Raw genomic sequence first — 15,352 nt, 5'->3', positions numbered from 1 at the left:
AATCATAATTATACCTCAGAAAACAAAGTTGGGCAGGGTATAATGTTTTGAATTGTCTGTCTATCTGTCTGTCTGTCCTGTTCTTTTCATCGCAACTCCTCTGAAACCACACAACATAATTGCATGAAACTTTGTAGATAATAAGGACATGTATACTACATTGCATGTAGAGTTGCATATAAACAGGAAATTACGATTCAATTTTTTTGAGTTATGCCCGATTAACATGATTAACTTAATTTTTAGGCAAAATATATACTACTGCAACATTTTTTCATCGCAACTTGTCTGAAACCACTCAACAGAGTTCCATGAAACTTTGTATCTAATAAGGACATACTATGTGGATGTGCATATAGACTGGAAATTTAGTTTGTTTTCTATGAGTAATGCCTCTTTTACTTAGAAATTTCTTGTCATTGCAACTCTCTGAAACACAACAGAATTTCAAGAAACTTTATAGATTATAAGGACATACCATATGGATATATATAGACTGAAAATTAAGATTCAGTATTTCTTTTCTAGGAGTTATGCCCCTTTAACTAAGAATTTTGGCCAAATATACTGCAGTAACAGTTTTTGGGGAAAGACGGCTTCAAGCCGTCAATCCCCTATGGGGTTGACCAGAGTGACATTCCCTCACATCATTCATTTTGTTTTTATAGTGTGGAAAAACCCCCAACAAATCTTACTGAGATTGATGAGAAGGAAACACACACATGAATAGATTGATTTTAAACAGTTTTCTACACATTTGCCTTCTGTTTCTAGCAAAATTATCGTATTTTGAGCTCTCTTTTACACTATTTACGTTTCTTGTACAGTCCGGAAAAATCAGTATGACGAGATATTCTAAATATATCCAACCTACATTATATTTTAAAAATATAATGATGTCATTGTTGGAATGCCACACTATGCAGAAGCAGGGATATCCTTCACTGGTTATTTAAATCATTCTCAGAGTTCGTGCACTAATTATAAATTGTTATTTGTTAAATTTAACATAATTATGTTTGCTGCAGATGATTCAAACATCAACATGCAATACTTTAATTTGTAGGTCAACAACTTTCAAAGTAAACAAAGTTCGTGGAGATACATGAGATTGGGGAGAGAAATGATTTTTTTCTTTTTTTTTTGTAAAATTCTGTTTTGTGAATCTTCCTCCAAATCAGGAGCACCTCAATTGATGAGTAATTATCCACTAAAATAAAACTTTAAAATGTGACATTTAGCATGTTTAGTATATGATTAGTACCGTAGTGTTCCATTAAAACTAAATTGTGTGTACATGTACCAACAAATAAATCATTGTAAGGGTAAAAAATAAAATAAAAAAAAAGTTGCATTTTATAGTTTAAACCTATTTATTCATGAAATTTACAAATATTTCAAAATGTAGGATCTGGAAACAAGCTTCACACAGTTTACATCAATCATATTATTTTTTATTAGTACCTGTATCCCTGTGATGAGAGTTGTATACTAGGAAATTTATCAATGGAAATTTAAAAATAAATGGATTTTTCAGTCCTAACTTCCTTAAGAAAAAAATTAAAATCTTAGAGTACTGTCACAAAAAATGGAAAATGGCCTAGCCTGGAGTTCAGTGGTACACAATTAAGATTTCAGAAGAACATTGTAGTTGTTGTTAAATGACAGAAATCAGTTGAATTTTACATAATTATCTAGCAACTTTAATCGAATGTTTAGATTTAGAAGATGCAGATCTCTTGGTCCAAATTGAATCCTAAACTAAGGAAACAAAATTAGATTAAACAACAACAATTGACTTCAATATTGTCAACCTTTCTACATGTTCTAGCTGTTCTTTTTTTATTCTTAAAATGAAGACTATCAAAAGATACCCCCCCACCAAAAAAAAAAAAGAGACGAGGGCCGTCTTTCCCCTCAGAGCTATTCAGCTCTTTGATTTATTGCAACTACTCAGAGTTATTCCCCTGTAACTTAGTATTTTGGCCAAAATATACTGCTGTAACAGTTTTTGATCGCAACTACGTATATACTCTGAAACCACTCAACGAAATTTAAATTTAAATTCAGTTTGTAGATAATAAGGACTTACTTTTTACATGTGCATATCTACAGGTAATTACCATTCAAAAATTTTTCTAGGAGTTATGCCCATTTTCACTAAGAATTTTGTCAAAAATATACTTTTGCAACAGTTTGTAATCGCAACTTCTCTGAAACTGCACAACAGAATTTCATGAATCTTTGTAGATTATAAGGACAATGAAGGATATGCTATGTAAATGTGCATATCAACAGGAAATTATGAATTTATTATGCCCCATTGATGGGCATTACGTTTGCTGGTCTCTGTGTCCGTCTGTTTGTTCGTCTGTTCGTCCGTCCATTTGTCCGTCCATTCGTCCGTCTGTTCTGCTTCAGGTTAAAGTTTTTAGTTGAGGTGGTTTTTAATGAAGTTGAAGTCCAATCAACTTGAAACTAAATAGTACACATGTTCCCTATGAAATGATATTTCTAATTATAATGCCAAATTAAAGATTTCCCCCCATTTTCACGGTCCACTGAACATGGAAAATGATAGTGTGGATGGGGCATATGTGTACTTTTTTTATGGCCCCACAACAAGGTTGTCGGTGCCATATAGTTTTACTCTTGTACGATTCTGAAATTCCATTATTCTGTAATTTCCGTAATTCAGAAATTCCGTAATTATGCCATTCCGTCATTCTGCAACAAACCATTATACGGAGATTTTTTCTAAACACCTTCAGATATTGGGCTAATTTTTGTATGTGAGTTAACCATGATGAGTTACAGATCAAGTGTAAGTTTCGTGTTGCTCCGGTATTTTTTGCCGAAATAACCGGCTTTGGACTTTGACATGTTTGATAAATTGTTGAAAAACACAGTTATACGACAGTTTTTTTCTATATGCCTTCAGACATTGGGCTGATTTTTTGTATGTTAGTTAACCATGATGAGTTACAGATCAAGTTAAAGTTTCATTCCACTCAGTTAATTTTTGCCAAAATTACAGGCTTTGGACTTTGATAAATTGTTGAAAATCACAGTTAAACAGAGTTTTTTTCTAAATGCCTTCAGATTTTGGGCTGATTTTTGGTATGTGAATTAACAATGATGAGTTACAGATCAAGTTTAAGTTTTGTTTGGCTTTGGTAATTTTTATTGAAATTACAGGCTTTGGACTTTGATAAATTGTTGAAAATCACAGTTATACAGAGGTTTTTTCTAAACGCCTTCAGATATTGGGCTGATTTTTGGTATGTGAGTTAACCAAGATGAGTTACAGATCAAGTTTAAGTTTTGTTCTGCTTGGCTAATTTTTACCGAGATTAAGTGCTTTGGACTTTGATTAATTATTGAAAATCACAGTTAAAAAGACTTTTTTTTCTAAATCCTTTCAGATATTGGGCTGATTTTTGGTTTGTGAGTAACAGATCAATTTAATAAAATTAACGGTACCAATTTTCTTGCACCAGATGCGCATTTCGACAATACATGTCTCTTTAGTGATGCTCGTGGCCAAAATATTTGAAATTCAAAGCTTATAAAAAGATGAAGAGCTATAATCCAAAAGGTCCAAAAAGTATAGCCAAATCCGTGAAAGGAATCAGAGCTTTGCATGAGAGAGATACATTCCTTAATTTATAATAATTTCGATCATTTTGTAACAGTAAATTTTAATAACACAAAAAATCCGTATTTTCATGCCAGTACCGAAGTACTGGCTACTGGTGTGGTGATACCCTCGGGGACTAAGTTTCATGCTGCTCTGCTAATTTTTGCCAAAATTAAGGGTTTACAACTTTGAAAATTGTTCAAAATCACAGTCATGACAGTTATACACACTTTTTTTCTATACACCTCCAGATTTTGAGCTAATTTATGATATGCTTGTGTCCACATGTGTTATAGAAATTGCAGATTTTTAATTTTTTGAGTCAGGGCTATTCGTGTCGCTTTGACACATCTAGTTTTAGGAGTTAAATGCCCTTTGAACTTTATGAAACTTTGTAGTTTATGAGGATTTAATTGGTTAATGTGCATATCCACAAACAAATTTTTATCAGTTGACTTTTGTAGAGTTATGAGTCTTTGAACTTCTGATGAGACTTTATATGTCCAGTGACAATGTTGGGATTTGTGGATAGTGAGCATGATCACTAAGGTTCTTTAATTTAAGGGAAATTTTTACTGAATTTTCAACAGGATTTCAGAACTAAAACATTGGTTATTAATTTGGTGTAGTTATTCCATGCTGGAGGCCAGTGAGGGTGACCAGCTACCAAACAGTATCTGTTTAAAAACTTGAAAACACTTTAACGAAAACTTTTCAAATTTATACATCTGAATTGTTTCCTGTATGCCTATGACAAAACAAAGGCCATTTATACATCTTGTTATCTGTATGCCTAAGACAAATTGAAGGCCATTTATACATCTTGTTATCTGTATGTCTCAGACAAATTGAAGGCCATTTATACATCTTGTTGTCTGTATGTCTGTGAAAAATTGAAGGCCGTTTATACATCTTGTTATTTGTATGCCTGTGACAAATTGAAGGCCATTTAGACATCTTGTTTTCTGTATGCCTGTGACAAATTGAAGGCCATTTATACATCTTGTTATCTGTATGCCTGTGACAAATTGAAGGCCATTTATACATCTTGTTATCTGTATGCCTGTGACAAATTGAAGGCCAATTATACATCTTGTTTTCTGTATGCCTGTGACAAATTGAAGACCATTTATATATCTTGTTTTCTGTATGCCTGTTACAAAATGAAGGCCAATTTAGAATTTCACGATTTTAGCTTTTATTGCTGTACACTTTTTAGTAGAAAAAAAAAGTGATACTAAGATTATTGTCCCTGCAATAACTGGAACACTCTTTGACGAAAATATTTTCAAATTTAGATATATGAAGGTCAGGTTTGATTTTTTCCAGATTCACCTTATATTGTTCTTATTTATATCCTTGAATATGTTGAAGAAGCAAACAATCACATTAAGATTGATTTTTGCCTTTTATTCCAAACCCTATACACATGATAAAAATCACTTATTTTTATGTCATCAGTGAAGGCTTTGCTGGGGACATAGAAATATGCGAGACTGTCTTTTCATCAGTTCGACAGTCCATTGGTCTTGTTAGTGCTTCATTGTATTTATATGTCACATGTAAATTATCTTTCCAGATTTTTATGATACTCATATTACATGATTATAGGATTATATTTGCAATGTCTTTGACATGTTTGATGAGTTTGAAAATCAGTGCTGATGAATTATTTTTAAAAAGTATGGGGCCCTTGGAAAGATTTCTTATTTAGAAAATTGCATTTTTAGCAATCTCATTTGTACAATTCCAGGCAAATTTTTAGGAAATAACTTACAAAACCTTTGAATAGACTTATTAAGAAGGGATATAATTACGATACTGTTGTCAAGTCATTAAAGATTGCATATTTTGGCGTTAATATTGAGTCACTGATAAGGTCTTTGCGTCGGAACTAAACACATTTATTCTAAAAACAGTTGTTGGCATCACACGGGTTATGTTCTTCTCATATATGTTATGATGGTATGATACTAAACCCCTAACGGGAAGGATTGTGCCTGATGTTCATATGATGAAATCATAATCTTTCAGTCAGTTTAATTGAAGTCTGGAGCTGGCATGTCAGTTAACTGCTAGTAGTCTGTTGTTATTTATGTATTATTGTCATTTTGTTTATTTTCTTTGGTTACATCTTCTGACATCAGACTCGGATTTCTCTTGAACTGAATTTTAATGTGCGTATTGTTATGCGTTTACTTTACTATATTGGTTAGAGGTATAGGGGGAGGGTTGAGATCTCACAAACATGTTTAACCCCGCCGCATTTTTGCGCCTGTCCCAAGTCAGGAGCCTCTGGCCTTTGTTAGTCTTGTATTATTTTAATTTTAGTTTCTTGTGTACAATTTGGAAATTAGTATGGCGTTCATTATCACTGGACTAGTATATATTTGTTTAGGGGCCAGCTGAAGGACGCCTCCGGGTGCGGGAATTTCTCGCTACATTGAAGACCTGTTGGTGACCCTCTGCTGTTGTTTTTTATTTGGTCGGGTTGTTGTCTTTTTGACACATTCCCCATTTCCATTCTCAATTTTATATATCAAAGGTTTATCCAAGCAATATGTCTTTGATAATTTGGAAACCAATGCCAATCGATAATTACAGATTTTTATGAAACTTATATCATAGGAATATATTAGCAATAACTTTGACATCTTAGAAAATTAGTGCAGATAAAATTATTTAAGAAAAACATAATTTTTGCTCCTTGGAAACATTTATTTCAAACCTGCCTTATAAGCCACCTGTATTGAACGACAACCTGCTGTTAACAACCACTTTCGAGCCCCTATAGATTCCGTAAAAACTGTATTAAGCAACCATCTGCTTAACACAACCAGCAACTGGATAAATTTGATTAAAAGGACTACAGGTGTCATACCACCAATTACTCCCTCATATTTAGAACGTATGTGAAAGTAGGCCTACTCGGAAAAAACATAGTGCATTTGATGTCATTGTTTACTTAAACTAACCAACACATTGGCAGAAATGAAACTTTTGGTGAAAGAGAAATATATTAATACCATTTTGAGCTAAAATTTACTTGTTTATGAGTTTGCATTCAAAATTGAGGATTAATGCACTCCATAGTATACTAATTTAAGATTTCCAGAAAACCAGGGGTTATTTTTAGTGGTACCTCTATTCGGAAGACCTTTTCTTTTTTATATGATTTTAAACATCCGTTGAAAATTGGCATGTAGAAAGCTGATACATGTACGATTCAGGATATACCTGGTTTCTATGAAGTTAAACTTGAGGTAAAATATTTAGAAAGCTGTGAAAATTGTAAAATTTGGTTGAACAGATCGGGACTTTTAATTGGTGGTAAGACACCTACATACACTGTCTTAATGACCACAATTTTCTTGGAAGGATCAGTGACTATCAAGAAAGTGTAATGGTACCACCATTTTGATGATTAATGTTGACTTTCCTCTGGATTAAACTTGGCAGATTCTATTGTGAGAGTTGCAGAATCACTCAAGATTGTCAATTGTTGACCGTCTAACAATCTGCAATCCTGAAGTGAATTCGCTAGAAAAGGAATGGACTTTTGACGATTGAATATCACAAAGTTCAACAATCAGGATGTCTATTACCAAGCCAAAGATTGCTTCCTTATTGCTTTTAAGAAGTTTTTATCTCGTGTTTAGAGTGAAATAAGTTATTAAAACTTAGCTATTGGCAGTTGAATGATTGTGACAAAAATTGCCAAAAATGATGATGATGAAGTTAATGACAATATAATTAGCATGGCTAGAGAAATAAAGTTTATTGACAGTACTTGATAAGTAACAAGCTATCAAATTATATTTTGTCATTTACAAATTGTTCGAACTCTTGTCAAATATGGATATGATATTGATGGTGTTCTTTCCCCCTTGTTTGCTGCATGTCATAGTGGCCATACGGACATCGTGAATTTTTTGCTTACCTGTAATTGCGAAGTTGATACGAAAAATCGACAAGGTCAAACAGCACTTCACGGTGCGTGTATGAACGGCAACACCGGAATTGTTTTAGCACTATTAGAAAGAGGTTGTTGCATCAACCAACAAAATTATTGCAAAGAGACCCCTTTATTTAATGCTTGCAAGCATGGTTTTCATGATGTTGTGAACATTCTCCTGACATTTAATTGTGGTATTAATATATGTAACTACTTTAGTGAAAACTTTCTGCATGCATGCTGCTTGTAAAAAAGGTCGTAAAGATATAGAGGAAGTATTGATAAGAAATAAACGTGATGTTCATGTCATAAGTATATTTGGCAGAACAGCACTGCATGAGGCTTGCTCTTCAGACTACACTCCAGTCTTAGATGAAGAGGATGATACTTGGTCAAGTCACAGCCAGGAAGATGATATTTGGTCAAGTGAAGGCGAGGAAGATGACGTTCAGTATGATGAACCTAAAGTTGAAAATGGCAAAAATGTAATCAAAGATAAAATTTTAGACAGCATTGAAACGTTTCGAAAAGGCATTGTGGAAATGTTGTTGCACAATAATGTAAACGTGTGTATTGCTGATTGTTATGACTATACTGCACTTCATATGGCAGCTAAAAGTGGCTATCCAACAATAGTAGCTGTTTTGTTGCAGAAGTTGCTTGAAATAAATAAAATGGCATTGGTAAATGAAGATAACCCAATTGATATTGAAAAAGAAATCATCCCACCCTTTTTTGCTCAAGTAGTGTTGTTTATTCTTTAGTTTTCTATGTTGTGTCATGTGTACTATTGTTTTTCTGTTTGTCTTTTTCATTTTTAGCCATGGCGTTGTCAGTTTGTTTTAGATTTATGAGTTTGACTGTCCCTTTGGTATCTTTCGTCCCTCTTTTAGTAAAAGTGTTATACATGTGTTTGTACAGCATAACTGTAACATACATGTACTTGATTCCTGTGGTCTAAATGCTTTTCATTATATATATGCTAGTGAACGCGGTTCTCTGGAAATAGTAGAAATTTTGCATGACATTGGTTGTAAAATAGGTGATTTAAGTGCTTCGGGAAAGCGTATTCTTCATGCTGCATGTAGTGGAGGAAATTAGGATATTGTTGAATTTTTCCTAAATAGATGATGTGACGTTGACCATGCTGACAATCAGGGTGAAACTCCTTTATTTATGGCCTGTGAGGGATCAAACTGTAAGATTGTAGATATATTGATTAAACATGACTGTGATGTTCATAAAATCAATACTGTAGGCTGCAATTCTTTACAAAAACCGAGTTTGTGTGACCATGCTGACATAGTTGAGATTTTGCTGGAAAATGGAATCAATGTCAACAAGGCTGATGATTGGAACAACCCTCCACTGTTTTATGCATGTCTTAATGCTAACATAGATGTTATCAATTTATTAATAGAGACTAAATGTGAAGTTAATATTGCAAATAAAGAAGGAAGCATTGCTTTGCACATTTCATGCTAGTTAGGGCATCTAGAAACGACACAACTATTATTAAAAAATCACTCAAACATCGATCAACCTGATAACTTAAAACTAACACCTTTACATTTGGCAGCCATTGAAGGATACAACGATATAGTTGAATTTCTGATTGAAAACGGTTGTGATATCAATGCTTGTGACATCAATGGCCGCAATGCTTTGCATTATGCATGCATGCAGAAGGTAGAATAATAGAATCTACTTTGGATAAGTTGTTGTTCAAGATATCGTCACCAGGAACATTATCATAAAGAGGTTGTTGTCCTCCTACTGCAACATAAATGTGATGCAAATCAACAAGATTCCTTTGGTCAGATGCCTTTGCATTTAGCATGCGAGACACATACATCATATCGATAAATAAGAAGTATGACAGATACCGTAAAACTGTTATTAGAGAGTGGTTGTGACATACATAAGTGTGATAACTCGCACAGGTCACCATTCCTTATTGCATGTGAAAAGAACGGATATGAATCTGAAGAGATTGCGAAAACGATTGTGATGTCAATATCAAAGATAGCAATGGGCAAACCGCTCTTGAGATTTGTAATTCAAATGGAATTACTTGGATTGCTGAAACTTTGCTTCACAGTCAAAATTTTAAAAATCTTAAATTCATGTCTCAATTGTTATTTATAAGATAAAGTGATCAGTTCTTAAGTAAGTAAAAAAAACATTTTCTTTAGAATTATGCAAAAGCTATGTGAAAAAAGAAACCATCATAGGTATCTTAAAATAGTCTATTAAATTGTATGTTAAGAAGTTTGAACTGCGTTGGGCACTGACCCGAGAAGCTGATTTTACTGAGCTCCGCATCCCAACTGAGACACATCTGTCAACAACAATCTGGGAAAATGGTTGTTGAGGAACTCCCTTTTAAGGAACGTTTGTCTGTTATCATTAACCTTTCTGAAGAAAAACACTCTCCTGCCAAAAATGGCATCAAGTCAACAGCGAACTAGCCATGCAAATAAGTGTTTGCTGTAGACCTGTTTCAAACATTTTTTTATGTAAATTGATTTCCCCCTTGCGAGTAACCTTACAGGATTTTACATCTAAGTTTTTCTTCGGTCGGGGCTAAGAAAACCCTAGGTCATCGTCACACCTGACACAAATTGTGTTTGGTCTAGTACAAACAAGGGCTAGTTTTTGTCGAGACTTTTGTCGGTGAGAGCTTGACATATGGATAGTGATCCGACGTTAGTTCACTTCTAAAACGCTTTATATTTTTGAAGGTGGAATACCTGGAGGCTTCATACTTTGTATATAGATACCTTATGTTACGAGGTTTCCGTCTCTCATATGGCCATCGTCCTTGACCTGATTTTCATTGTTCAGTGAACACTTGAAAAAAAGTTTAGATTTTTTTGTAATCAGCATTATGTTAATTTATTTCTTGCTGTGCGCAATAGGAAAACTATAGTACAGGTCCTCATGCCCACCAGACAATTTTCATTTGACATCGACCTCAATATATGGATCAGTGAACATGGTTAAGTTTTAGTGATCAATCTATATTAGATACTATAAGTAATGGGTCTTCTATATTTATGTATGGAATTAGTGTAAGTTGTACATATCTAACTGACAGTCGTCATCTGACCTTGACTTCATTTTTATGGTTCAGTGGTCAAAGTTTGAATTTTGAGTTATGGTCTTTTTTTACTATTAATATATTTGATGTAACAGTATGCAAATATTTTATGATTACATGTTATTCTCGCTGGTTTTATTTTACCATGACCTCATTTTTTGTCGAGCCTGCAACTTTTGTTGCAGAAAGCTCGACATAGGGATAGTGATCCGGCGGAGAAGGTGAAAGACCTGGATGCTTCATACTTTGTATATAGATGCGTCATATTACGAAGTTTCCGTCAGTCACATGTCCAATGTCCTTGACCTCATTTTCATGGTTCAGTGACCACTTGAAAACAAATTCAGAATTTTTGTAATGTTGAATTCTCTCTTATTATAAGTAATAGGAAAATATATTTGGTATGTGCGTACCTTGCAAGGTCCTCATGCCCGTCAGACAGTTTTCACTTGACCTCGACCTCATTTCATGGATCAGTGAACAAGGTTAAGGTTTGGTGGTCAAGTCCATATCTCAGATACTATAAGCAATAGGGCTAGTTTATTTGGTGTATGGAAGGACTGGTGTACATGTTCAACTGGCAGGTGTCATCTGACCTTGACCTCATTTTCATGGTTCAGTGGTTATAGTTAAGTTTTTGTGTTTTGGTCTTTTTATCTAATATTATATGCCAAAGGTCAACTATATTTGGTGTATGGAAATATATTATGATCTATATGTCAGTCCCGCAGGTTTTATTTGACCATGACCTCAATTGCACGGTTCATTGCACAGTGTTAAGTTTTTGTGTATTGGTCTATTTTTCTTAAACTATAAGTAGTAGTCCAACTATATTTGTTGTATGGAAGTTTTGTTAGCTGTACATATCTGCATGGCATGGTTCATCTGACCTTGACCTCATTTTTATGGTTCATTGGTCTTTGTTTAGCTATCTTGGTTAATGTTAAGTTTATGTGACAGTTGTAATAAAGCTTTATACTTTGGACTATCAACATAATATCAATGATTAGTAAAGAAGGCGAGACATTTCAGTGTGTGCACTCTTGTCTTAAAACTATATGCAATAGGTATATATTTATTTTATGGAATAATTGTTATGTGATATATATAGGTATCATCTGACATTTTCATGGTTAATTGGTCAATGTTAAGTTTTCATGGTTAAGGTGGTTTCTTAGGAACTATAAGCAATATGTCAACTACATTTAATGCATAGATTGATTGTTAGGTGATAATATCTGTCTGGCATAGTTTATCCGACTTTGCCCTCCTTTCCATGGTTCATTGGTCAATTTTTAGTTTTTGTCCGCTTGACGGAGTAAAATATCGAGACATAGGTATGCTGTATCTGACGTCGATGACGACGACGGTGTCAACAATGTATTAGTTTGTGATTAGGTTTAGTTGATGGTGAACCACTAGTGGTAAGTCAGAGATATTTGGTATGCAGGTGTATTAGTTTTGGCACATCGCATTACCATGGAGATTATTTGGCCTCGCCCCCTCAGTCATGGTATATTGAATTTGAAATTTTTGCTTAGTTATCATGTATGAGTTAATGATTAGGTCAGTTTATGGAGAACCACTAGTGGTTTGTTAATGATAATTTGTGTGCAGTTGTATAAGCATTTCTATGGTAATTATTTGGTCCCGTCCCCTCAGTCATGGTCTATTGACTCTGAAACTTTTGCTTAGTTTTCATGTATTAGTATGTCATTAGGGAGGTTTATGGCATGGGGAACCACTAGTGATAGGTCAATGATATTTGGTATGCAGTTGTATTAGCATTGGCAAATCTCATTACCATGGAGATTATTTGACCCCGCCAGCTCAGTTATTGTTTTTTGACTGAAATTTTGCTTGTTTCACATGTATTAGTTTGTGTTTAGATTGTTTAAAGGGAACTACTTATGATAATTCAATACAATATGTATTTGGTATGCAGTTGTATTAGCATTGGCACATCTCATTTCCATGGACCTTTAGTCATGGTTCATTGACCTTAAATATTTGCAAAAGTTACATGTTTGTATTATCGAAATTACAAAAAAAAACAGTTTTTAGCTCACCTGGCCGAAAGGCCAAGTGAGCTTTTCTCATCACTTGGCGTCCGTAGTCCGTCGTCGTCGTCGTCGTCCTGCGTTAACTTTTACAAAAATCTTCTCCTCTGAAACAAATTTAACCAAACTTGGCCACAATCATCATTGGGGTATCTAGTTTAAAAAATGTGTCCGGTGACCCGGCCAACCAACCAAGATGGCCGCCATGGCTAAAAATAAAACATAGGGGTAAAATGCAGTTTTTGGCTTATAACTCAAAAACCAAAGCATTTAGAGCAAATCTGACATGGGGTAAAATTGTTCATCAGGTCAAGATCTATCTGCCTTGATATTTTCAGATGAATCGGACATTCCGTTGTTGGGTTGCTGCCCCTGAATTGGTAATTTAAAGGTAATTTTGCTGTTTGATTATTATCTTGAATATTATTATAGATAGAGATAAACTGTAAACAGCAATAATGTTCAGCAAAGTAAGATCTTCAAAAAAAGTCAACATGACCAAAATGGTCAGTTGACCACTTTAGGAGTTATTGCTTTATAGTCAATTTTTAACCATTTTTCGTAAATCTTAGTAATCTTTAAGAAAAATCTTGTCTTCTGAAACTACTGGGCTAAATTTAACCAAACTCAGCCATAATCATCATTGGGGTATCTAGTTAAAAAAAAAGTGTCCGGTAACTTGGCCAACAAACCAAGATGGTCGCCATGGTTAAAAAATTAACATGGGGGTAAAATGCAGTTTTTGGCCTATAACTCAAAAACCAAGGCATTAAAAGCAAATCTGACATGGGGGTAATATTGTTCGTCAGGTCAAGATCTATCTGCCCTGAAATTTTCAGATGAATCGGACATTCCGTTGTTGGGTTGCTGCCCCTGAATTGGTAATTTTGAGGAAATTTTGCTGTTTTTGGTTATTATCTTGAATATTATTATAGATAGAGATAAACTGTAAACTGAAATAATGTTCAGCAAAGTAAGATCTACAAATAAGTCAACATGACCAAAATGGTCAGTTGACCACTTTAGGAGTTATTGCCCTTTATAGTCAATTTTTAACCATTTTTCGTAAATCTTAGTTATCTTTCAGAAAAATCTTCTCCTCTGAAACTACTGGGCCAAATTTAACCAAACTCAGCCATAATCATCATTAGGGTATCTAGTTAAAAAAATATGTCCGGTAACTCGGCCAACAAACCAAGATGGCCGCCATGGTTATATAAATAGAACATGGGGGTAACATGCAGTTTACAACTCAAAAACCAAAGCATTAAGAGCAAATCTGACAGGAAGTAAAATTGTTGATCAGGTCACGATCTATCTGCCGTGGAATTTTCAGATGAATTGGATAATCGGTTGTTAGGTTGCTGCTCCTGAATAGGTAATTTTGAGGAAATTTTGCTGGTTTTTTTTGTTATTATCTTGAATATTATTATAGATAGAGATAAACTGTAAACAGCAATAATGTACAGCAAAGTAAGAACTAAAAATAAGTCAGTATGACCAAAATAGTCAATTGACCCCCTAAGGAGTTATTGTCCTTCATAGTCAATTTTTAACAATTTTCTTAAAATTTGAAAATTTTCAATAACATTTTCCACAGAAAGTACTGTTAAAAATGGTTACAACTGTTTTCATGGTTAAGATTTGACAGTATGCTAAATGCCATGTTTTGTGACATTTGTCAAAAACATAAACTGAAAAATAACTTTGTAAAGCTTGGTTCGACAAATTTTCGAAAGTCAGCCGTTGTAGAACTTGAGAAAGTTCATGAAAAGACCGACAACGCTATGTGCACCTTGTTCCGTAATGCTTACTTTATTGCTAAAGAAAACTTACCACACACATTTCAGTCATTAAATGATTTAAATAAGTTTAATGGTGCCGTGATCACTTCTAAATTATACCAAGAGAACAATGCCTGTTCCGAATTTATTCAGACAATTTCCGATAGTATAGAGCAAGAGGTGAAGTTTGTAAGTCCCGCCGTGGGAAGTATGATCGACGAGTCAACTGATCTGGCTGATTGCTCAAATTGTGTTTGTCAACATTGTGCTATTATTGTTGTTATATGCTTACATAACATATCATGTTGTTATTCATTAAATTATCCATGTTATCTACCAACTGAGTATGTTTTTATTTATTCCTTATTTTCTAAATCGGGTTTGAAAATTGTACAACGAAAAATGTTATCACTGTTCAGTACAAGGTTTAAAACAATATCCTTCATTGGGCCTCCTCAATGTTATCTATAAATACCGCATCAGTTGTAAAGGTCACGTGGTCAGGTAATCAATACACAAAAGGAAAACTATCACGTGTATCAAGCTGTACTACAATTAAAGCCAGTTGTCATCAACAGTTTAAAATAATATGGCCTTAATTAACAAGTTAACAAGTGTAGAGTACTCACAGAGAGAAGATATATTATTTAAACACAAACAAAAACGAAAACATGAGAAAGTCAGGTACTGAAGCTGACTGATTCAATGATGGCTCCCGATACACAGAAAAATGACACAATACCGAGGATAATATTTTATTTATTTTTAGAATGAAGACAACAAAACAGTTATAAATAATGTTATTGCATA

The 15,352-nt window shown here is 34.0% G+C and overlaps 2 protein-coding genes across 5 annotated transcripts in view; one reads left to right on the top strand and one right to left on the bottom strand.

The window, feature by feature from the left end:
• LOC143076204 (uncharacterized) overlaps positions 1–15,352 on the bottom strand; it is a 100,021-nt gene that overhangs the window by 57,419 nt on the left and 27,250 nt on the right. The gene's annotated exons all lie outside the window — the stretch shown is intronic.
• LOC143076203 (uncharacterized) overlaps positions 1–15,352 on the top strand; it is a 144,432-nt gene that overhangs the window by 121,107 nt on the left and 7,973 nt on the right. The window contains exon 5 of one of the 3 annotated variants that reach the window (XM_076251901.1): positions 1,067–1,483. The exons of the other annotated variants lie outside the window; for them this stretch is intronic. Coding sequence (XP_076108016.1) covers positions 1,067–1,219 — 153 coding nt within the window. The 3' untranslated portion in view covers positions 1,220–1,483. Of the gene's footprint in view, positions 1–1,066; positions 1,484–15,352 lie in introns of those variants that run through there. 3 annotated transcript variants of the gene reach the window in all.

This window comes from Mytilus galloprovincialis, chromosome 5 (assembly GCF_965363235.1).
Source record: "Mytilus galloprovincialis chromosome 5, xbMytGall1.hap1.1, whole genome shotgun sequence".
In the NCBI taxonomy this organism is placed as follows: domain Eukaryota; kingdom Metazoa; phylum Mollusca; class Bivalvia; order Mytilida; family Mytilidae; genus Mytilus; species Mytilus galloprovincialis.
The sequence above is the reverse complement of the archived record's forward strand: the minus strand, read 5'-3'. Positions and strand labels throughout refer to the sequence as shown.